Source organism: Anopheles ziemanni, chromosome 2 (genome assembly GCF_943734765.1).
Source record: "Anopheles ziemanni chromosome 2, idAnoZiCoDA_A2_x.2, whole genome shotgun sequence".
NCBI classification, from domain to species: Eukaryota; Metazoa; Arthropoda; class Insecta; order Diptera; family Culicidae; genus Anopheles; species Anopheles ziemanni.
This window is the reverse complement of record NC_080705.1, coordinates 52,091,852-52,115,236: the sequence shown is the minus strand read 5'-3', so window position 1 is coordinate 52,115,236 and position 23,385 is coordinate 52,091,852. Positions and strand designations below refer to the sequence as shown.

At 40.9% G+C, this 23,385-nt stretch overlaps 8 protein-coding genes across 9 annotated transcripts in view; 4 read left to right on the top strand and 4 right to left on the bottom strand.

The window, feature by feature from the left end:
- The window catches only part of LOC131291995 (tetraspanin-18), a 31,175-nt gene extending 28,318 nt beyond the window's left edge, over window positions 1-2,857 (top strand). Inside the window, exons 5-6 of the mRNA XM_058320765.1 lie at window positions 1,490-1,834; window positions 1,981-2,857. Coding sequence (XP_058176748.1) covers window positions 1,490-1,834; window positions 1,981-2,133 — 498 coding nt within the window. The 3' untranslated portion in view covers window positions 2,134-2,857. The remainder of the gene's footprint in view (window positions 1-1,489; window positions 1,835-1,980) is intronic.
- Window positions 2,858-3,541: 684 nt separating this feature from the next.
- On the bottom strand, window positions 3,542-9,037 carry LOC131282307 (aminopeptidase N-like). 2 transcript variants are annotated; one of them, XM_058311724.1, is made up of 4 exons: window positions 8,947-9,037; window positions 6,706-6,910; window positions 4,214-6,612; window positions 3,542-4,149 (listed from the first exon to the last, which is right to left on the bottom strand). In XM_058311724.1, exons 2-4 carry the CDS (start codon window positions 6,901-6,903, stop codon window positions 3,873-3,875), a joined length of 2,874 nt encoding a protein of 957 aa, XP_058167707.1. In that variant the 5' UTR covers window positions 6,904-6,910; window positions 8,947-9,037; the 3' UTR covers window positions 3,542-3,872. The 2 variants fall into 2 exon arrangements, with proteins under 2 accessions (XP_058167707.1, XP_058167708.1); XM_058311725.1 differs by lacking the exon at window positions 8,947-9,037 and adding an exon at window positions 8,713-8,777.
- A 2,328-nt stretch (window positions 9,038-11,365) lies between these two features.
- Window positions 11,366-12,604, bottom strand: LOC131281262 (piRNA biogenesis protein EXD1-like). The gene is made up of 2 exons (XM_058310535.1): window positions 11,834-12,604; window positions 11,366-11,757 (listed from the first exon to the last, which is right to left on the bottom strand). The coding sequence occupies exons 1-2, from the start codon at window positions 12,584-12,586 to the stop codon at window positions 11,521-11,523; spliced, it is 990 nt and encodes a 329-aa protein (XP_058166518.1). The 5' UTR covers window positions 12,587-12,604; the 3' UTR covers window positions 11,366-11,520.
- A 1,901-nt stretch (window positions 12,605-14,505) lies between these two features.
- On the top strand, window positions 14,506-16,236 carry LOC131290729 (palmitoyltransferase ZDHHC6). Its single transcript, XM_058319901.1, has 4 exons — window positions 14,506-14,735; window positions 14,814-15,592; window positions 15,676-15,866; window positions 15,956-16,236. Exons 1-4 carry the CDS (start codon window positions 14,672-14,674, stop codon window positions 16,122-16,124), a joined length of 1,203 nt encoding a protein of 400 aa, XP_058175884.1. The 5' UTR covers window positions 14,506-14,671; the 3' UTR covers window positions 16,125-16,236.
- Window positions 16,237-17,775: 1,539 nt separating this feature from the next.
- On the top strand, window positions 17,776-18,376 carry LOC131281701 (galectin-8-like). The gene is made up of 3 exons (XM_058311049.1): window positions 17,776-17,802; window positions 17,899-17,981; window positions 18,055-18,376. The coding sequence occupies exons 1-3, from the start codon at window positions 17,776-17,778 to the stop codon at window positions 18,374-18,376; spliced, it is 432 nt and encodes a 143-aa protein (XP_058167032.1).
- Window positions 18,377-18,965: 589 nt separating this feature from the next.
- LOC131281704 (galectin-7-like) lies at window positions 18,966-19,540 on the bottom strand. Its single transcript, XM_058311052.1, has 3 exons — window positions 19,514-19,540; window positions 19,364-19,446; window positions 18,966-19,287 (listed from the first exon to the last, which is right to left on the bottom strand). The coding sequence occupies exons 1-3, from the start codon at window positions 19,538-19,540 to the stop codon at window positions 18,966-18,968; spliced, it is 432 nt and encodes a 143-aa protein (XP_058167035.1).
- Window positions 19,541-20,174: 634 nt separating this feature from the next.
- On the top strand, window positions 20,175-20,760 carry LOC131282158 (32 kDa beta-galactoside-binding lectin lec-3-like). The gene is made up of 3 exons (XM_058311563.1): window positions 20,175-20,204; window positions 20,289-20,371; window positions 20,436-20,760. The coding sequence occupies exons 1-3, from the start codon at window positions 20,175-20,177 to the stop codon at window positions 20,758-20,760; spliced, it is 438 nt and encodes a 145-aa protein (XP_058167546.1).
- Window positions 20,761-21,582: 822 nt separating this feature from the next.
- The window catches only part of LOC131281882 (formin-like protein), a 29,186-nt gene continuing 27,383 nt past the window's right edge, over window positions 21,583-23,385 (bottom strand). The window contains exon 9 of the mRNA XM_058311243.1: window positions 21,583-22,325. Within this exon, the coding sequence (XP_058167226.1) occupies window positions 22,113-22,325 (213 nt within the window). The 3' untranslated portion in view covers window positions 21,583-22,112. The remainder of the gene's footprint in view (window positions 22,326-23,385) is intronic.

Sequence of the window (23,385 nt, the reverse complement as noted above, 5' to 3'; positions counted from 1 at the left end):
CGTGACATGCCCTGCTGCCAGTTAGTGTTGATACACATTTCTTTTATTCACACACAATTTGGCCGTTTGTTTGTTCGTTCAAAGTAAAAAAAAAGAAAAGTCAAACAAGCCTTACACGCCTTTCTGATCCGAACTGAAGGGTTACCCTTTAAATTTTGTTGATTCGATCTGGTTTATCTGTTAACTCCTAGTTAGACGTCGCGCAGACACGATTATCGCTAATAAATGGTTCCGTCCCATGCGCTCCGTTCGGTTGAACTCCGGTGCTCTGGTCAGTTGCGTTATGACTTTAACCATTTATGAGGGGTATTTTTTTTTTGTTTTGGTTGCTGTTTGTAGTTATGCGACCCACTTATGTTGGGCAATCGGGTCTGTGCGTTCGGAAAGCATCCCTCCGCATCGTCCCGGCGCAAATCGGTTGGATGTGTTACGGTTTGGTGATGTTGAAAACGAAAGCACAAGTAAGCGGCTTAAGGTTAGCGGCAAGTGTTTTTCCTGCCGGCTTGGCCTTCGGTGTTGTTTTATGTTAGTTTGTTCGTCTTGTTTTTTTTTGTTTTCTTTCATTCGCCACTTTTGCATCATCTCGAGGCAGATGCGCGCTTGCTAATGATGAATCGGTTTCGGGTTTTCGTTAAACTCGCTTTCGAAGATTGCACGCATCGATAATCCGATCGCTTTTTACTTTGTGGGGAATAAATTGATCCCGAGTGGTGTAATGCATCCTAGCGGGCCGAGATGATGCCATCAGTTGCTCAGTACGGACGAGTACCGGATGATGGTTTACTGGTTGACTTATCCAATATATTGTCGTACACTTTTCTCATTGAACCGTACTGCTCCCGCCTCAGTTCATACAGTTTCTACAATGCAGTTTCTAATGTACTCACAACACAAGATATGAAAATTGTTGTTTGTTTATTGTCTTTCAATGTTCATGTTAAAAAAAAGATGAAATAATCCTGGGAAGAAATGAAAACAAGCTGCAGAGCGTTTGGCTTTGAAGCGATGAAAATTATTCGTCCCATACCAGTCCCAGGCTGCTTACAATGACAGATTGTGGTATCGTAGATTCGAGGAAATTCCGTATATTTTTCGTTTCCAAAACCCCGCTTCAGATATAAAGGGGGCATATACAAAAATGGCTAAAAATGTCGTCAACGCTCCAAAATCTATAACGATTTTATTTGTAGTACACCGAGAAGACAAACGTAGTAAAAACTAGTAAAAAAAAGGTTGGGCGAAGATGAAAAAGCCTCACCGTTCACCAGGTCTCATTTCATTTCAGTAGTTTTCATCTAAAAAAGACCATGAAAATCCGACTTAGAGTTACGCAATATTTGACGATTTGTTTGAGAATATGTTGCACACCGTGTAAATTAGTTTCATATGTGGTACAGCAAACCATTACAAGTTTGAATTGTAAATGCCTGCCTTTAAAATTGAATTGTGATATACTTAACTAATTTGTCTTTCACTGTATCTTACTTAGTACGGACTATTCCTGCTGCTGATTCTTGTGGCGGAGGTGACGGCCTTCGGATTGGCTGCCGCATACAAGGACCGCGCCCGGACGGAAACGAAGAACTACCTGCAGACGACGATCTCCAAGTACTATACGAGCAACGACTACAACAAAACCGATGCGGTCACGCTGATGTGGAACTTCATGATGACCGAGCTGGAATGCTGCGGAGTGGACGACTATCGGGACTTTGAGCTGTCGGAAAAGTGGAACGCTACCAAGGGGGAGCATAAAATACCGGAGGCATGCTGCAAGCAACCGGCCGAGGGCAACTGTCCTTCCCAACGCACCAAAACCAACCACTTTGAAAAGGTAGGAGCGCAGCAAGCGTGGGCTTCGTCTACTCAAAGCGTTTTTGAAGCGTTTTTGCGGATTGGTTCATGTCTTCGCTTTCGCAGCAGCGGGAAACGTACAAAGGAGCACGCGCTAAACATGTTACTCATTTACCATCCTTTCAGGGTTGTTACACTGCCCTCACCGACTGGATCCTGCGAAATCGGGATCTGGTGATCATAGTTGCCGTTAGCGTCGGGTTGGCGCAGCTGATCGCCATATTCTTGGCGTTCTGTCTCTGCAAATCGATCGAGAAGTACGAAGGAATGCGGCTGTAGGTGAGGTGCGGTTGGTGGCACTTCCTAAGCAGCTGCATGCTACCGGACACAACCTCACGCACCCATTCTCACCCATCTTGAGGCCCACACATCCCCGCAAAGAGCCATACTCATCGCTAGGACCAGCAAACGGGCAATAATGTGCTCGAGCTAGATGTAACAGTCGGCAGTCGGAGTGTCGACTTGAGCAAAAGCAATCTCAACGAGTGGAAGTTGCGTACAATCGATTCACCATATTGGCATCGGTTGCGTTATGCTGGAGGAAATGTAAATTCAACAATCTTTTATCATCGGATAGCGGAAAAGTGCACTTCAGGGCGACAAAGTTAACATTTTTGTTAATCACTGTTATCGGTTGGAGCCGTATGAATCTCTCGAATTATAATTGTGTAAGAAGAATCTCTCGACTCGTCCTAACCGGGGAATATATTTTTTCAACTCACTGTTAACGATGGAACAAAACGAGGTACACACATTACAACGGTATAAAAAACATGGTAGTAAACATAAAAAATGTGCTGTAGCAACCTGTTTGAGCCATTGGAGTAAAGCGCTACTGCCAGCAGCAAGAGAACTACAGCGGAAATTAGCATTATTTCATTGATAATTTTTACGTTCTTATCCGCGACTATAATAGCATGTTTTCGTTTCCCCAATATCTTTTTCTTTTGTTAAGTTACTCGAGGTTAAGTGACATTGAATAAAACATACCGAATTATTGTAAGTGAAACATGATCTATTTCCCTGGTAATTAAAACAAACATTCTTGAAAGAAAAGTAGGGTACAACTTGCTTTATAATGTTTCTCCAGAAAATAAGTTCCAATTATTGTTCCATCCTGAAAACCACACAAAGTAAGACAGGTGCATGGTGTGAAATATTTTGGAGAATATTGTGTGTTCATTCAATTAGAATAAAATTGTATGAGTTAATTTTCAGTCAGCCCTACACATATTTAACCGCTTTTGAACAATTTAAAACACTTTTTCTTGACTGTTTTCGTCGGCTGGCGTTTTTTGGAAGGATTAGGATACCCCAGATGTAGTCAGGGCGAGAGGAATATGTGAAAAAAAAATTATTGAGCCTCCTGAGGCTTTTCCGAAATCTACGAAACGTGCCGGCGCGCAGGGATCGCAGTGTCTTACTATTACTAACAACATTTTCTAAATTTTATTTTAGTTTTGAGAAATTTTAGATAATTTCTGATCACAAAAATTATGTGCGTTAGTTTGTGAAAGAATTGGTTTTATACATTTTTAATTATTTTTTTATATTCAAAATTTTCTATTTTCTTTCTCGGTCAGTGTGGTTTCAAATACAACATATATAAAAAAGAATATAGCAATTATTGTACTAAAATTTATTTATTTAATGAAAAATTCAACTACAGAAGTTTTCGTTGCCTCGCACATTTATAAAAAAGATGTAGTACTAAAAGAACAGATTTATATTTCATTTGTTTTGTTTCATGTTTCAAAACTTATAAAGTTCATAAAGTTTCAACAATTTTCATTTAATCTCCGGCCTAATTGGATGACGTCCAGAATAATTTTAAATGCGGAGTATAAGTTATAAAAATGAGAGTAATTGAATATTTGTTCCATTTTTCTAAACGTCTCCAGCACTGGTTTTTGTCCATGTTTGGATTGTGGTTTCCGGTTTCGATCAAGCGAAATGCTAACTTTAAGTACCCCAATCTAATACCAGATGGCATCGCGAATCATCCAATGATCATAGGACTACGGACTATTATCGATCAAGTTCAAAATATCATCCGACGCGGAGCGTGCTGTGGACATCGGCAGGAAGCGCATCATTTGGTCGTAGTTTATTTGCTTCCACTGCTTGTTAATTTCGATCGTTTCCAGCGCTTGCTTGACACCCTGCGTAGCCTTCTCGAAAATGGTCGCATTTCGCTGGATCAGATCACGAACCTCCTCCAGTTCCTTGAGCGAAGACATCTGCTCCGCCAAGGGTTTAATGTATCGGGACAACCGGGACGTGTCCGGGCTCAAGCTAAAGGAGACGAAATTAATGGCATTAGAATGGTGGCGTCCACAAAATGGACGGTAGTACTTACTAGTCAAAGATGTCGATGACGCGCTCGAGGAAAAAGTTTTTCGCCAGATGGAATCCGACCTCACTGCGGGAAACGCTAGCGAACAGGATAGTGGTGTCCTGCTTACGCACACCGGACGTACCATTGAGCGACCAGTCGAGGAATCGCTCCACGAGCCACGCTTCGCGCGTACACGACAACGCCCCAATGATCATGATCTTCTCCGAGCCAACGTTGCTGCGCAGGTAGCGCTGCCAGAGGAAGTTCCACTGCACCTCATTGCCGTTACGAATCGCGTTACAGTACACGACCGGGCGCAAGTTCAGAGGCACCGGGTTGCTCGTTTCCGGGTCCGTCACCTTCATCCACTGACTAAACAGTTGAACCGATCGGTCGACACAATCGCCCACATCGAACCGGCAGGCCCAGGACGCGATCAGGGCGAGCTTCTTCACCGTATCGAGTCGATCGTTCGGAATCAGCGTTGCATTGAAAATATCCAACCGCTCGTAGATCGGTTCCACGATGTACTGAATGTAGCTTCGGAACACGGCGTAGATGGGAGTCCGCCGGAGAATACGATTGATAGCGTTCAGGTTTGTCAATGCCGACTTCCACGGGATGTACTCGTCCTCCTGGCGCAAGTAGTTCATCATGGCAAACGCAATACCGTACTGCTGTTGACCCGTCCAGGCAAGGTCCATCGCGTCATCAATGAGTTGTGCTCGGTTTAGGATAGCAATCGCGTCGTACTTCGGTCCGTTCAACTGCGCCACGATCAGGCGATAGTTGGCCAGATCATACTTGACTTTGTACAGTGCGGCCATCTGCACGTTAAACACCACCCAGTGCTCCCGGTCGGGCAGATCTTCGACCGTCTTTACATTGCCCTTGCGACCCTGGATACCTTCGCAATTCATCCATGCTTTCGGGACGGTGTCGTTAAAGTCCGCCCGAATGGCGGACGCGTAGGTCAGGGGAATCCACCAGCAGTAATCGGTCACGTTGCGGTCGGCCGGTAGCTCCGACGATACGAACCGAACCTGTGTAACGGTGGCTGAATTATCATCGTAGTTGCGTGTAACCGTGATCACCGGATAGCCCGTCTGTAGTGTCCACGAGTCCATCACCGTTTTGACGTTGATCTCATCCGGGAGCACCCCGTTAGCGTGAGCTTCCTCCGTCAGGGCTGCCCACAGGTCGTCCTGCTCGGCGTTTCCATACGCGTGCTTCTCCAGATAGCGGCTGACGCCATTGCGGAACGTTTCTTCCCCCAAAAACAGGTGCATCATGCGGATAAGCGTCGAGCCCTTCTCATAGGAAATGGCATCGAAAATCTGCGAGATCTGATTCGGGTGGCCGATCTCTACCGACACCGGGTGACTAGAGAGGAGCGCATCGAACTTCAGGATGTCCAGCGAGTTCGAAACCGACTCCTCCTCGAGCGAATTCCACTCCGGGTGCAGATGTTCCACGCCCAAGCTGGCGACGTACGTCGCGAAACCTTCGTTCAACCACAGATCGGTCCACCAGCGCATTGTGACAAGATTTCCGAACCACTGGTGCGCCAGCTCGTGCGCAATGACCGACGCCACGCGATGCTTGCTGCTCGCCGTCGACACGTTCGGGTGGTACAGCAAGGCCGTCTCGCGGTAGGTGATGAGACCCCAGTTTTCCATCGCACCAGACGCAAAGTCCGGCACGGCGATCATGTCAATCTTGGGCAGCGGGAACTTCTGGTTGAAGTACTCCTCGTAGAAGCGAGTCACGCGCGGCCCAATGGCGCGTGCATAGTCCACCTGATCGATTGCGTCCCGGCGAGCCCAAATCTTGAACAGCACGTCGCCCGGCTCCTTCGTCATTGCCTCGCGGTACTCGAAATCGTTCACCGAGTATGCGACCAGGTACGTCGACATGGGCACCGTTCGGTCGAAAACGTCCAGCACCCAACCAGGCATGTCGGTGAGCTTTTCGCTACGGTTCATTGGCATGTTGCTCAGGGCCACGTACCGCTCGTGGTGAGCCAGCGCAATGTCGAAGGTGGCCTTCATTTCGGGCTCGTCGAAGCACGGGAATGCCTGGCGGGCACTGGTCGGTTCAAACTGTGTCACCGACATCCAGATCTTTTGTTTGCTCGCTTTGTCCATGTAGCTGCTACGGTAGTAGCCCAGCAAACCGGTTCCGAGCGGTGCCTCGAACGGAATCGTCAGCTCGTATCGATAGCTTTTCTTCATCGGCGTGCTTGCATGGAACACCGCATAGTCGTTGTCGGTAAGATACTCCACGCTTTTGATGTCAATACTACGTGATGTCTTGGACTGATCGTCGAAGGCAAGCTCTCTCAGTACAATTTTGTCCTCGAGAAGGGTGAGGTTCTTGGAATGTAATGTAATGTTTGTCGCATCCGAATCACAAAGCATCTGCAAAGCGTAAAAAAAAACAAATCAGCAAAACAGCTCAGCTCAAATAGATTCGATAACAAATGATGTCGTTTATTTCCCCCCGAAGCTTACCCGAATCACCACGTGTCCGTGGAACAGAAAACCACGTTCGTCACCGAGATGCGTGTTAACGCGAAGATCATAATGTTCAGGTCGAAACGCCTGTGGCAATCGATAACTGGTGTAGCTCTGCTTCGATCGACCCAGAGTTGAAGCTCCCAATCCCGCTACGAACGCTGCGAGCAGCGTTATCGTCGCGACACTCCTCATGCTTAGCCTGACAATTACAATTAACCTGACAATTAAAACGAGGAAAAAAATCAGTACTACATAAAATACTATTTGAACAACATATGCTGTTCTCTCTTCTGCTGTTTTTAGTAATTATTTCACAATGTACTGGTGGCAATGTACTATTGTTTCACAATGTGTCCTAATTGCATGTCGCTTAATATTTTTTCACCAATCCAATCAGAGTTTTAAATATTCGTGATCCAATGGAAAATAATTTTTAACCGTACGTCAATTTTAGATATTGGATATTGTACATTATCGTTCAACACTTTTTATGTCCCCACATCATAGTTAAGGCTAAAGCGAAAAGAATGTTATAATTGCAAAATATCACGTTTAGAAATGAAATTTAACTATGATGTTTAGACAATCAATGTGTTGAGCCGCCCTTATTTACAGTTTAAATGGTTGCTTTAGAGTTGCACCAGCAAAAGCCAAAGAAAGATGGAAGATTTGGAAGATTTAAAAAATACCAAAATGTCTTTGATTCATTAATACAATCTGAAAAATATGGAATGATACATATTACCAAATTGACTTTCGAATGACTATAAGAAAATTACTCTCTTTATCATTAACAAATGTCAGTAAATCGTTGCTTGTAATTTTAAATTTATGAGATTTATCAAAAGAAATCTAAAATGCCTGACTATTAGAAACATGGACACTCTTTAAGATTAGTAGTATTCAATAGTTTTTTAAATATTATTTTATGTTTATTATTATTCCTAATTATTCTCAATGGAGCTTGTGACTTGAAGTATACAACACATGACGGAAAGGACATCCTTTGGCGACTTTACATGACCCTGATTTTATTATTTTCTTTTTTTTCATTAATCTGAGGAAGGAATCAATTTAAGCTTTTTAGCACCGCTGTATTCCGCACGTGGGAGGTATTTAGTATGCTTAAGGCGCCGTATGTGTGCCAATGACTTTTTTCTTCAATTAGTTATGCACTATCCATCGGTCCGGCGAATGGCCGCAGTACGCAAATATTGAACACGGTTGACGGTCGAGGTTTATCTTTTGCATTCAAGGTAATGATTTTTATTTTAAGATCAACTCAGTACCATTTCCATTGCTTGTTGGCCTCGCATTACCGTATCTGGGACGCAAAACGTGTTTTCATTCACTGCGGCCATTTGTGGCGCCTTGAAACCTTTGCAAGGATGATTTAAAAAAAATCACCCTCTTAGGGAAGATAAAACAAACAGGGATTACTTATAGCTTAAACAAGAGGAAATGTTTAAAATAAAAAAAAACAGTTTTCTCCTTTATTGTCATGCGAAATTCCACATTCTCTTATTATAATGCGAAAAAAAATTGGGAGAAAGTTTCAAGCGAGTGTTAAGCGGTAAAGGACAGGAGGTTATCATTAATATTAGCTTTCTTTTCTACCTGGAATGATTAAAAAAATCATCTTTTTCTTTGCAACGAAAGTGGCGGTTTGAACGATCGCGTCAATCGCGATGTCACGACCCGCCAGTTATACTTATCTAGCTTGGTGTGCGATTATGCAACTAAACAGTTTTATACGCACGAAACCAGTTCATGGGACTGTTTCAATTATGGAATCTATACGAAAAAAATGTGTCCACTTCTGGACCGCTACGAGCGAGCAATCAATACGAAGTCGTTGACTTGTAGCTGAAGAACAAACACTAGCTTCGATAGCCATGCTTTAAAAAACTGTTGGATCACGAATACTAATGGCAACGCTTGCCGCTTGCGTTCAAACGAGCGGCAAATAATATGATAACTCTCGTTCACGTATGTACGCACAATGATGATCGATGATCGAAACGCTGCTTTTTCACGATAGTTCGAAATGGCGCGACTGTTTTCCATATAAGTTGGCACTAGAACTCTTTTTCACGAGTGTGTTCAAGGGACCGGCAACCGGAACGTAACAACGAAAATGAAATCTTAGTTTGGCCGTAGTAGAAAATTGCAAAAAAAAAGGGCTCGCTTTCACCGCATATATAAATAGACAAACACACGCAAGCACACACCAACCTTAAAGTGTCGCCTCAAATAGATAATCACGTACAAATTGAACGAATCCAAGAACACGACCGTACGCGCCAAGATCCTAACAGCTTCTCCGCGCACGACTGGAGAGAGCGCGTAGCATTTATATTATGGCGTGTGTATCGCACGCACCAGCATCAGCTGCTGCTCGTTTGGCCGTGGCGTCGTCGAAGTGGTGGAACCGTTATGGTCGGCATATCATTAAAGCGAGAAAGAAAGGTGGGGCGGCGGTTTGCGTATCCATCGGAGTTGGAAGGCATTCGTCCGTCAATAAACGGATGGCCACATGACACAGGTTGATAAGTTGCTACCAGTATCATTTAAAACCCGACATGAACCGAATTTTCTTTTTCAAATACATGATTTACTATGTACTTCTAACAAAACCCATTCCTTTGAATCTGTTTTACATAAATGTAAAATAATTTAACGACCGTTTTTATCAGAAAATATGAAATACCGTTTTTATATTTTCAAAAATGCTCAAAAAACTGTTTTGGTTTTTAATCATTCTTTACCTAAAATACGCAAAGATGTATTTTGTGTATGATGTATGAGGTATGTATGTAGGGTCAAAAAACCTATATCCTTTTGCAATTCCTTTGAAATTATCCGGCATCGGTATCTCGCCTGGCTTTTATTTATCATTTCTGTTTCATGACACTGTCCGTTGGGTCGATGACCCACTCCAAACGACTTCTGCTTGGCCAGATAGTACCCGATCACATATGATTTTTTTTTGGCGATCAACAACGATTGATTGATTGATAACCGGTTTCATTACATAAGCAAATATTTCGGTGTGTTTTTTCTGTGTGCTTGTATAATGTTTTGTGTTTTGAATATCAAGGTCGATTTATCAAACTGTCCCGAGGTGTGTCCTGATTGAAACACTGTGCACGTGCGACTAACAAAAAATAGAATCTCCTTCATTATAACTGACTTCTTCATGCTGTCTGATATGTATAATATTTAAGTTTATACAGGAAATGTTTTTTATAGATTTTTTTACTTCGATCTTGTGGTACCGGATATCAAACAAAAGAAACCTTTTCCGTTACTTTGTACAAGTGATCTTTTCCTGCAACATTAGTCATGGCTCCAGGGCGACAGCCGCGCTCTGTAATCGCTAGCAATTATCACGGAACTTCATTCATCTTTCCTTCTCACTGCAAGATCTATGGTTTCATAGAAATGATGTTCTCGCACGCCATAAATCTGGTTTTAAAGAGATTCGTGCAAATTTTCAATGTAATTTATGGTAAATAAGCACGATTGCACACGAATTGCCAAGCGGCAGAAAAACTATTAATCCTTATCTCCAATGGAAGTACCTCAATAGCATTGTATTAATCACCAGCTAGTCAATACATAACACAAAGAGGATTTTGAAACATCACAGAAAATACTTGAAATTTCCATTGATTTTCTTTCAATCGTAAGACTAGGGCTGAGGCGTCTTCTAGCTGTTATGCCTTGTAGTTATTCCAAATGAACCCACAGTTGGAAAAAAGATAATCAAATCTCAGAGACCCTAGACTGAGAGACTGTAAAGAAATGGAATCTAGGTTTCTGATACTAACAACGGATGATTATACATGTATTGAATACTAAATAGAGTGAACTTTTTCTATACTATTTCCACTTAGGTAATTAACATTAATCGTTCGGTTCTTGGCATCTGGCTGTCTGTAAGTTTGCTTGGAATTGCATGTAAGCTTTACTGATCGATTGATCCAGTATATTTTAATATACCAGAAACAATGTGTTAAGGTTAAATTTCTACGGAAACGCTTTGTTCAGGTTTCAAGCTGATCGAAATAGAACAAATCTTTGTGTTCAATATTTGGAAACATCGTCTGAATACTATATATTCTTGTTTGATGAACATTTTTGAACGGAATAATTCAATTTCTTTACGGCGATTGGCATGATCACAAACTTGTTGATTCATGAGGCATAATCTTACAAAAACGCTTTTTTGAAGAGCTTCATAAAATAGATTCGGTATAACCTGAACCAAACTTTAGTTGGGAAACTGTACAAGTGTGATTGCTAATTTTATATAAATTTTGTTCATTAGATCTTGTTCTACATAGGCTTCTTATGATCACAAACACAAAAAGTGTATGCCGACGTAACGGCGTTGTTTTCAGTTGAGTGTTTGTCAGTTACCCCTGAAATAAACGTTTGCTATTCAATTTTACTAAACCATTTTTACTGTTTCAAAATTTCTATGAGTAAATACTTCATGCCTTAAAAATTATGATACGACTTTATCGTCTTGGTTTTGAAGAAACGCATTAACAATAAACGTAGCAAAAAAGAGTAAATATTTATTTAATGAATTTTGCATTAAATACCTGGCTTCGATTGATGTAACGGGCGATATGAGTCGTTTGCTAGTCCATCTTTTTGGTGGAATAAGAAACTCATCGAAGTAAGCTTATCACATTCTTTCTGGTATTAAGAAGCATGATGAAATTATGGTGCAGTTCGAATTGGGAAATGGTTTTATCATGCACAGTAGCGTCGCAGTGATTTTCCATATATTGAATGCTAGGGAAACGGTTTGATTTCGGTTAAAGCCTCACTTCGACGACATCTCATCACTGTCAAACTGTCAATTAAATCCTTATGACTTGCCAAACTATCAGCATACACCACACAGCTTTCATACAATTTTTCGAGCATTCTATCATGCACAATATGATTCCATAAATCCAAGAGAAAAGCAACTCGTTTCGCAGCTTCTTGTTTACACGCATCGGTCAAGGGACGCTCCGTAAAGTTGACCTTCGAAGACGAAGAAAACGTTAATTAAATAGAGCATAGTGACCAAGAGATAAGCATAATTCATTAAAGTACTTACGTCCATATCGAAGAATTTGTCAGGGAGCTTCAAATATTTTGCAACGCATGATTGGATAGAAACTTCTGTATCCATCGGAGATTCATCGATGGTATTTGTGTCTGCTTCCGTTAAAATATTGTGGACGACCATAGTGTCAAAGCATCTCCCCAAGGTTATACCAAAATTTTTAAGTAGTGCATCTTTCATCCATCGTCCGTTATGGAAAACTCGCATATAACAATCATTACTGAGAAGTTCACCGACTTCTGTCGTCATACCCATTGTTTTAATATCTAAAACAATTATGCAGTGCGATGTAACAATGGACAATAAGGATGGCGTTATACTGTCCTGTCCGTCTCCGATATATTCCATAGATATACCAAATTCGTTTTGATTTTGTATGTATTTAATTGAATTGTGATAATCAACTGTGTCTGTCTGTTGAATGAACTTACATTTTTCTATCTTCTTTAAAACTTCATCAAAACATTTGCTTATTTTGCTTTCAGTAGGAATTTCTGCTTTAGAACTCGAACTATCGTCACTCGGACTAGTTTCAGCCGGTGGGTTTTCTAGTACCTGTATCCATTCTACTTCACTATAATAGTAATCTTGTTCACCTAGTTGATTATTTGTCAAAACGTCTCGGACGTTGGACAATCGCATAAACTTTCGATCGGCGGACACGTATCGTAGTTCGCCTTCGAATGATGCATTCTGTATTTGTAATAATAACTTTTGTCCAACTTTAAGATCAACTTTGTCCATTATTACAAACAAGAAACGACAGCAGCAGAGAAAATGCACAAACAAATTCAGGCGATTTTTAACCTATCTTCGGAGGAACAAACACTTTTGTCTCCTTGGCCTTCCCTTTGGATCACTTTTTGCAGTTTAATAAGCAGAAATAAGCGCAATTACGGAACAAACTTAAATAACCGATATGCTAAAGATCACTTTTTTATCTTGCAATATTGACGCCATGCAGCTTAGTCTCGTTTGACAGTTCTGGCTGTTTGTTTTGATGGTAGCCCAAAATCCTCAATATTGATAGGTCCATGCATAACTTTTTCCTGCGCCACCATTGTTTGACGGCTAGTTCGAGAATTGTGTATCAAGACGAAGAGTTTTTTTTTCATCCAACCAACCATCCTCAATGTCTCTAAATTCAGAAAGTATATTGGTATAAAAAAAAGTTAAAATATATTTCAACGCGTTTTTGTCACTAAAGATAAAAAATGAACAAATTTAAAATCTAAAAACAGCATGACTTTCCAGCCACATAAAGTATTCAAGCAGGAAGACTAACTGCTTCCATATGAATCGCCCTGTCATCCCTTCTAATGCCAAAGAACATTTCGTGTTGTTTTGATTCTCAGTTTGTTGATTTGTCCGGCTTGCAGCTAAATCCATGGTTAGACAGTGTAACTCTTTTCAATTTTGTTAGCGTTTCAAGTCTAGGCCTTGATTGTCTAATTCTACGTTTACACATATTTATGGTTTAAAAACGCACGATTTACACATGCAGTGTTGTTTAGTGTTTTTTTCGTGTTCATACGAGCTAGAAGGAACCTTTTTTGGGTGTTAAATGTTTCATCAATTCCTAGGTTGTCATAACGAAAAATTCCCGAAACGTATAGTACAATTTCTGGGTTTATAACATATTCCAGAGGCGGTTATCTGATAACAAATTAGGTACATAGGTTGCTATCTATCGATATGTTGCCAGGGCTTGATCATCCAATAAGACGAGCATATTAATGGTTTAACAACCCACAATTTATACATGCCCTGTTGTTTAGTGTTTTTTCGTGTTCATACGAGTTGGGCAGAACCTTTTTTGAGTGTAAAATGTTTCATCAATCCCTAGGATGTCGTAACGAAAAATTCCCAAAAAGTATAGTACAATTTCGGAGTTTATAATATACAACGGTGACTTTTATATATTAGATTCCAGAGGCGGTTATCTTCGCGTATCTGATAACAAATTAGGTACCTAGGTTGATATCTATCGATATGTTGCAACATGGACGTGAACCTTGAAATGTTAACAATCATTTAGTTCAACTCCTGTAATCTTATAGATGGTTACAAAAGTTGTGAAACATTGTATATCACAATTTTCTTCGCCATTATTGTGGTGCAGCATTTGATCCACTGCCTACTACTAGGGAAATACTTACTTACAACTTATGTGGTGCTACAACCGCGATTTAGCGATCTTGGCCTGACGAAGCTCCATCCGAAACCGCTCACGGTCGCTCGCCACGCTGGTCCAATTCCGTATCCCGGCTTTATTGGCGGCTTCGCTTACGCCATCCTTCCACCTCAATTTAGGCCTACCACGCCTCCTCTGTCCTTGGGGACAGCTCATATCCTTTTAGGCTAGGGAAATATGTGCTGAAAATTGCTGCGTCACAGATAAAACCGCCTCGTCTAGCTTGGGTGATTCCATTTTACTTGCGCATGAATCAATGCTATGTTAATTTTAGGAAAATGCACTTCTTAACATGTGTTAATGTTCGGAATCAATAAATGTAGATAAAGATGTTGACTAAGCGCTTAAGGGATAAAATGAAATAGGATTTATTATATAAAAAATCCAGTTAGCTTTGTTTTTTTGCTTGAGTTTATACTTATTACTCATTTTCATTTAATGCCAGTCTTATTCTTTTTTACAGGCCACCATGCACCAACTATAATAACTGAAACCCAAAATTAATGGATCCCAGCGAAAAACCGAGCAATTTTATGCAAGGCGGCCTTGTTTAATTACAACTCCGGATTAAGTTTATACCAATCGTTTGTCGCTCTCAAAAGTAACATTATACTGAAGAGAATTTAACCGCTACCATGGCTCTGAATTTGTTGGGATCCGTTCGGCGACTTTTGCATTGGGGACCGCTGATTGCAATAGGTGAGCACAAACTTTTTCAAACAACGTGTCGTTTTCGTTTATTCCGAACTTTCTATGATATTTTTTCCACTTTTTTAGGCATCATCAAGTCTATTACGATCATGACACTCTACATGAACGCAATGTGGTGGCCAGCGGAACGCTCATTTGGAGGCTTCCTTAATCAGGCCATTTTTGTAATGCTTTCTGCTAGCACCGGGTTCTACTTCCTCGCCGCCTCGGTAACGGGGCCACGGTTCTTGCCCTTGAAATGGCGACCAAAAAACAAGAAAGATGAAAGTTACCTACAGTATTGCGACATTTGCGAGGGCTTCAAGGCTCCCAGATCGCACCACTGCCGGAAGTGCAACAGGTGCGTGATAAAGATGGACCATCACTGCCCGTGGATTAATAATTGTGTCGGTTGGGCGAATCACGGCTACTTTACCTCGTTTCTCGGTTTTGCCGTGCTGGGATGCCTGCAGGCCACCGTCATACTCGGTGCATCGCTGTACGTTGGTCTGTACCGTGACTGGTACTTGTACTATGGCCATTATTCGAAGGTCTCCGTGCAGTTGACCGTTTGGAGTCTGGTGTTGTGTGTGTTCAACATTGGCCTGGCCATCGGTGTGGTCATCACCGTCGGGGCGCTTTTCGTCTATCAAATGAGGGCCATTCTCAACAACCGGACGGCGATCGAGGATTGGATTCTGGAAAAGGCGCGCTATCGCCAGGAGCGAACTAACGAACCATTTGTCTATCCGTACGATGTGGGTCGGTGGGACAATATGAAACAGGTGCTCAATCTAACGTGCACTGCTGCGGGCAATGGAGTGGAATGGACAGTCTCCGAGGGATGTGATCAGTTTACGCTGACGGTAAGACGCGGAAAATTTGAGCGACACTCAAACGGGTTGTCGGTTATTAAAAAGAATATTTTCTCGACCATGGTTGTTTGCAGCGTGAACAATTAGCACAAAAGCATGAGAAACGGGCGCGTACCAGAACGTACACCATTATTCGGCCGGCAACGGGAAGTTGGTTTCCTTGTTGGTCACAGGGCATTAAAGTGTGCCTTTCGCCACCATTCACGGACGAGCCACGCATTAGACTGGACATAGGAGACGTCGTTCATGTAACCCGGTGGAGAAAGTACGCATTTACCAATATAAATGTTTTTAGTTCTACGTTAACAGATAATATATCATTTTCCCCACTTTCTTATGTCATCGTCCAAACAGACACTGGCTCTTTGGCGAAAAACACCAAACACGACCGCTGGGAACGGAAGAGAAACCGAAGCGAGTTCGAGGATGGTTCCCGCGACAATGTGCCGTGGAGTTGGCGGAGCAGGATGAAGCAAATGAACAGCAGCAATTTTTGAATGATGAGGGTAAAAAAATTAATTAGATCCACAAACTGACACCATACTAGACAGCAGTGGGATGGGAACCCTGCTGATAGTTTTGTAAAATTGGCTAAGAAAAAAGTAAAACAAGACAAACATAAATTGCTAGCAAGGATTTACTAACTGAACATTTTTAATCATTACGTTGTTTGCGGAAAGAAAAAGTATCCTCGAGATCTCCTTAAAACCCTAACATAGCACAATGACGCGTCGACCACTACCAATTTCATATGTGTGGATCTATTTCTAGGTTCTAGCTTTTTCCTGATTTTTCGTCTAGGTACTTATACTGTGTTTCTTCAAATTCAAAAGAATTCACGCCTTTATTAGAAGGTAATGCTAATAACTTTTTTACCACTTTAAAATAACATATTGACCTCCAAGCAACCCTTCTTTGTGAGCGATCATACCGTACGTAAAATTCCTATAAACGCATCACCATCTCTTTAAATTCTAAACATACTGTCGATGAAATCATCCTTTTGAGCACATCAATTTGATATTTTCACAAGTATTGGTACGGTGACCATTGTTTAATGCAATAATTATTGTTATTTTAAAAAGGAAATTCTTATGAACGGAACTTAAAATTATTTCAATTCATCATGATAATAAGCATAAACATTTGCAACAAGTGTTTAGTTTGTTGGATATTTTTCAGAATTGTTTGAAAGCAATAATTTGGGTAAGTTTTACACTATGCCCAAGGATATCTTGCGCCACTCTTCGCTGATGGTTGCTTGGAACTTCCGGAACGTCCCAATCTGCATATCTGGTGTAAAATCGTCTGGCCAAGATTTATTTAAGATTTATTATAAAGATGTTCTATGGAATATAACACCTCTCACCTTGTCGTCCGAAAGATTCACGAATTTTTACATCATTCTACTGCCTCAGCTTTAGCTGCAAATTTTTTACTTACCTATGGGGTTCAAACCCCAACCGAAATCGGATCCTACCCTGTACGAGAGAGGACTAGCTATTCACGTACACACAGGAAAAAAATACAATAAGCCCCAAAGAGGGCAGGCATGACCGAATACTGTCCGGTTTTGGAAACGAAAAACGAAAAGAATAAATGCCCAATTCCGAATTGTTCTCATTTCCAGTATGATTGAATAAAAAACAGTGATAACTAATAGAGAAAATACGTATGACATTTGCAAAGCGTCGTTTTACATAGAAAAATAATCCGCATTAGAATGATCCATCCATGGAAAAACTGGGTTAAAGAATTGGTCCAACTTTAAGCAGGGTTCGAACACTAAGGATTCAACGGTATTCAAGCCACGTGTGAAACTACTCACGAATCAGTTTGAAGTAAATAAAGCTGTTGGTAATAGTTAGTATCCGTAGAACATGTAAGGAATTTCATCCGTCTTTGCCGGTGTTCATCAACAGTTGCTTAAGGTCAAATGACTAAAGGTAAGGTATGCACGAATCATCGTTCATTGGGATGACTCATGTCGAACTAAGGTATAAAATAATCTTATCGTATATTTGCGGTCTTATCAAGGTGCCCTTTTTCCATCGCCGATACAAATGAAAATCATGTTTCATAGGTAGTGTGCAACAAACAGCCGGCAGTTACAGGTGTAAATTTTGGGCTCTTTTCACGACGATTTCCAGTGAGCGATCTAGGACGAAGAAAAAATGTCTCAATTGCCCGTATTTAATCCGGTAAGTGTTTGCATCTTTTCTGGAGGGTGGAATCGACCTCTATTTCATGCTATCTGTAAACCTTTACTAACTTTTATCAATACGATTGATGTACAGCCAACACCTTTCCTGGCCCACATGCCTGCGGGTCTGGGAATTTATAGGAAAATCACCATCCGTGGTAAAATGACTCAAGATCAGTAAGTTTATTGAATATTAACGCCAACTAGGCGGTAGTTAACATTTCTTCATCCCTCCCCTATTCGATGCCAGGTTCAATATTAATCTCCAAAACGGACCTAACACGAATCCACGCGACGACACCGCCCTTCATATCAGCATTCGGCCAAAGGATGGTGTCATCATTCGCAACTCGGTACAGTTTCGCAACTGGGGTATCGAGGAGCGGTTCGGCGGCTGCCCGATCAAGAAGAAAACCTACTTCGACGTTACGATCACGGTCAAGCCGGAGAGCTTCGGAATCGCCGTAAACGGTGCGCACTACTGCGACTTTAACCACCGAATGCCGTACGCGTCCATCCGGTTCCTGCATGTCGGTGAAGGTGCCAACCTTGATGCCATTACGACGGAATGAGGACCTCCGCTGACTCTGAGATTTTCCAAGCGTCATTTCTTGTCACATAGTACTAAGCGCATGTCGAAAATAAACTCTTTTAATCATTAGCGGTCCAAAGAATACTTAACCAAAGCGAACAATGACAAAGGTTGATTTTATCAATGATTTCTCCTTTTTTAACGGATAGATTCCAAGGTACACCCTTACGCCTCTTGAACTAGATAAGCGCAATCGAAGAATCTATCAACGATTGCTTATCTATTCCGGATGTGGGTACTATAAACTGGAATCATTTCAGGTTATTTGTGGTAGTAATTTCATTTCGATTTGAAATATTCCTAATTCCTAAGAGATGACAAGATTCTCTTTTAAAACTTGGAAATAAATCCTTGTATCCTTTATTCGATCAACTTATTTGCAGTTTAATTTAAATGAAAAACATTAAATCGTATAAAATAGATCCAAAAGTTTTCTTATATAATAAAATTAAAAAAATATATATTTATTTCACACCTATCTTACATTATCAAACTTAAAGGACTCTTAGCCACTGGAGAGATACTGGTCTCCCTGTTACCCTGACTTCATTTTCGACATTACCAGGTTACTATTCCGTTATGATGGCGTCGACCTGAGCCCCAACTCCAATATGTATGAACCGTACCGACGCGTACGGCAACCGGTGATTGAAGTCACAAAAGTGGCACCCATTCACGGCAATACCGTAGCTATCCGGTTTGACTGTAATGCTGATGTCGAAGTAGGACCGCTTCTGCACCGGGCATCCGCCGAAACGCTCCTCGACGCCCCAGCTTCGGAATTGAAACGTGTTGCGCACAATTAGACCCTCCTTCGGTCGAATACTGATGTGTAGGGCCGCATCGTCCCGTGGATCCACGTTCGGGCCACACTGTAGATTTATATTGAACCTACAAATAGAAGAACGTAATGGGTGTGCGGAGACTATTCTTAGATGATTCAGAGGGCGGAAGGCATAGGGCTTACATATCGTGTGTAATCCGTCCGCGAATGGTTATTTTCCGGTACAAACCCAATCCGACGGGCAACATTCCCAGGAACGGGGAGGGCTGTAAAGGGTATTGTAGTTGCGGTTAGTAGAATAATGGAACACGAAATTGTCTTCCTTACGCTTACCGGATTGTACACGGGAAGCTGGGCCATAGTTGTTCGATGGTGTGTAGGTACACAGCTGTACAATGCTGAACTGTCAAGCGGCTCACCAGGGGCGAGCTAATTCACTCCCCGTATGATGCATTTTCTGATCGAACGAGGTCGGGTGCCGTTCTTATCGTTCCGTCCATTGAATCATTGCCGATAACCAAAGCTAAGGGACGATTGATAAAGGCGTTTACTCGTGTATGTATTAACTTTGGGTCCATACACTAGAAAACCAAATTTTTCAACGGTAACTGTGAATGAGTGTATCCGGGAGTGTCCTCCTTCAAAGCTTTCGCTTAGTGTGCTACGCATACTAAACAAAATTGTTAATGGAAGTGCACAACTTTCCGATCCAGCGTGCGAAATGAAAGTCGATGAGTAATCTAACCGAAATACCACGCACCCCTACTTTCAAATTTTCAAACCTTTGTGGTCTGCAATCTTCGGTTTGGACAAATATTGCAAACAAAGACAAGATTAAAAATGGCTCGGATTAATCAAGATATGATAAACGACGATAAGGTTTGGTGCATAAAGAAATTAAAATATTACGAAACACACCGAGCCCACGACCACAGTTGTCATATGACTGTTGTGTGAATTGTTTCGCAAGTTTTACAATAATTGCATTCATAAAATGGCACTGATGCTTCCTCTGTTTAATCCGGTAAGAAAACCACAACCCCGAATTAATTCAAATTAAACCGGTAGTTTAAAATATGTTTTTCCCCTGCTCGCTAAATAAACGAAGGATGTTCCCTGCCTCGGAGCCATCCTTGGTGGGCTGCAACCTGGGAAGAAAATCATAATCCAAGGCACCATCACGGACGGAAGGTTCGTATAATGACGGTATGGTTCTTAGAACGTATCTCTGAGCTTCACGTTCATCTTCCCGCAGGTTCAACATCAATCTCCAGCTGGGACCCGAGGTGGAACCGCGTGATGATACGGCACTACATCTTAGCATTCGGCCCAGCGAGCGAAGAATCGTGCGCAACTCGTACGTTGATCAGTGTTGGCAGAATGAAGAACGCTCCGGCGGTTGTCCCATCAGTGTGGGCGAACCGTTTACACTGGAAATAAGGGTTAAGGATTTGCACTTCTCTGTTCGAATCAACGATGAAAAGTATTGCACTTTTGCGCACCGACTGCCGATCGATTTGGTAAACTTTATTCATCTCGGTACGGGAGCTACCATCGATTCCGTTATGGAAACGTTTTAAATGAAATTATCGATCGCACTGAAGCGTTTGGTTGCAAATTATTTAGTCAAAGAAATTTGTTTTTTTTTTAAATAGCAAGGTTGACATGTGATTTTAAAATAAATGTGGGTGTTGAAAAATACCGCCACAATGTAATAATTAACATTTTACTATTCTTTCTTAAACATCAACAATGCAAATATTTATGAATCAAGTAAGTATATTTAAGTTGAAATTTTAAAAGCATCTTCATACTTGTCATAGTTGAACTACAGGAAAAGCCACTAGAAAATGTAGAGAAGATCCGTGTGCTGCTGCACGAATTAAGAGAAGTGTTTGCATACATTTCCACTTACAATTTTCATTAACTTTTTTCCGTCGTCCCGTGTCTCTTATTGTTCTCCGTTCGAAAAGCACCGTTATTTATTTTTTATTTCAAATTATATTCTCCTCCGGTTCTCTGTCATGACTTTTTCGTGCTGGTTTACGATTGGACGTCAATAGTTTGATTTATGTGTGCTTGTTAAAAATGTATTAGAGTTGTAAAAGTTCAAAAATGTTGTGTTACACTCAGTCGGTTGTGCATGCTTTTATGCTCGTTTTATATTGTGCGCACTTTCAGGGGAATTTAAAAAAAACATTCCTCGTATCTAACCGCTCAAACTTTGAACCACATGCCCGGTCCACTTGGGAAACACAACGGTAGACAAACCAGCTTTAATCAAATATACAGTTTGCCATGAACCCATTTCCTCAATGCCATAGTCCTATCACTGGCGTAAACTACCTCCCTGTGAATGTTGCAATGAATATTTCAAATCTTAATATATTGATCTTCATATATCCGCATGTCTTATGCTTATTGTTTTTGTAAATATTTAGAAAGATAAACTTGCGTTTTATCGAAAACTTCACATGATTTATGCTGGAATGTTATTTTATTATGTTTTGTGTTTGTAAATTGTCATTCTTGCGAGCCACTTGCGATCGGGTAGAGTGTTTCCAAATGATATATAAACCATTCGATATTTTTGTATTTTATAAATCCCAACTAAACAAATTAGCGGCAACAAAATGTCTATATCAATTAATAATCTTGATATGATAACCTTACTGTAAACGTAACGCATAGGAACGGGGCCATAAACAAGTCTTTGTGGGCCTCCCTGAAGCTATCTGTTTAGCTCAGTTATTTACAAATCGTAAATTATATGATACACCTTCACTCAGATCTATACTTCTATTAATGGAAAACATAAAAATCGAGCGGTGCTAAAACAGTTCGGTTCAACAAATATTACAACTAAACCCTAATAATTTTACACGGTTTACAGTACCCGTCGGTTTCGGTAGCGAAAGGTGCACGAAAGGGTCTAGAAGTCTACTTCCTCCATCGTTCGGGAAAGTCGATTGCTATCGATGCGCCTCCGCTGGCTCCTGCGGACGGCATCCGCGCGTCGATAGGGTTCGTTCTTCAGTCCCATTAGAATATCCTCCAGCGCACCGTTGTACACTTCGTCCTGTTGAAGCAGTTTCTTTTCACGCACAGCGTGAGCCTTCAGCTTTAGCTCATTGATAACGGCCTCCTGCAATCGATAAAGTGGTAGATTTAAATTGCTCAACATGCAGAAATGTGTGCGGCCATCAGAAGGTAGGAAACGGAAGAGAATAGATGGAACAGTAAATCGGCGCTACAGTCAAAGGCCGATAAGCTATCTATACAGAAGTATAAGTAGGTCTCACTTAAGCTCATCAGAACAATTAACAATTAGGTTAATAATGGCAATTTTATATGTGAAATATCTTCATTTGAACATTGTGCTTAAATAAAACATATGCTGCATACTTGTTTAAAACAAAAACAAAAGGAAAAATTTAAGTGTTAGTTGTTTTAGAAATGGAAAGTAGTTACAAAATATAGCATATAGCATTTTAATATAGTGATAGTTATGGTTATCTAATATTTTATGTCGAATCTAATATTAATCAGCATTAGAATCGTTGCGTAGAGTAGTATATGCGATGATATTACGATATGAAACATAATAAAATATAAACAATTATAAGTATATTTTCCTTACCAATCAGAACTAGCCACCAAAAGCAACGCCACTCTCATAAAAAATAACCAAAAAATAAAAATATAACAAACAAAAACACTGGTTTGCAGACCAGCTTGATTATTCACTTTTTTGAATGTACTTTATTAATATATTGTATGCTATGGATAATCAACGACAAGTGTAGTTCGCGCAAGTGAAATGCAACAGATAAATACTTTCATACGAAATCATTTCCAGCTTTCATTCATATGAAACCGAATGTACACTAGTCATGCGAAGAAGGGGCACGCCATGTTGTCAGACAAAGTAATGTCGTTTTCGTAACAATGTGTAAATGTAATTGGCACAATTTTAGCTAAGCGTATGCAATCTAGGCACTTGACTTTTTATAATAGAACCATGGTTTTTTGTACTGATTGTAATGTTGTCACTTCGAGTACACCTTGATTGGCTAATTATTTGTACGACGCCTACAAATTTAAAGACGTGTAAATACTCGGCATTTGTATAAAAAAATCTGATCATTTAAAATGAGCCCAAAATACCAAGGTTCCACTATATCCGACTATATCCAGTCGGTTCA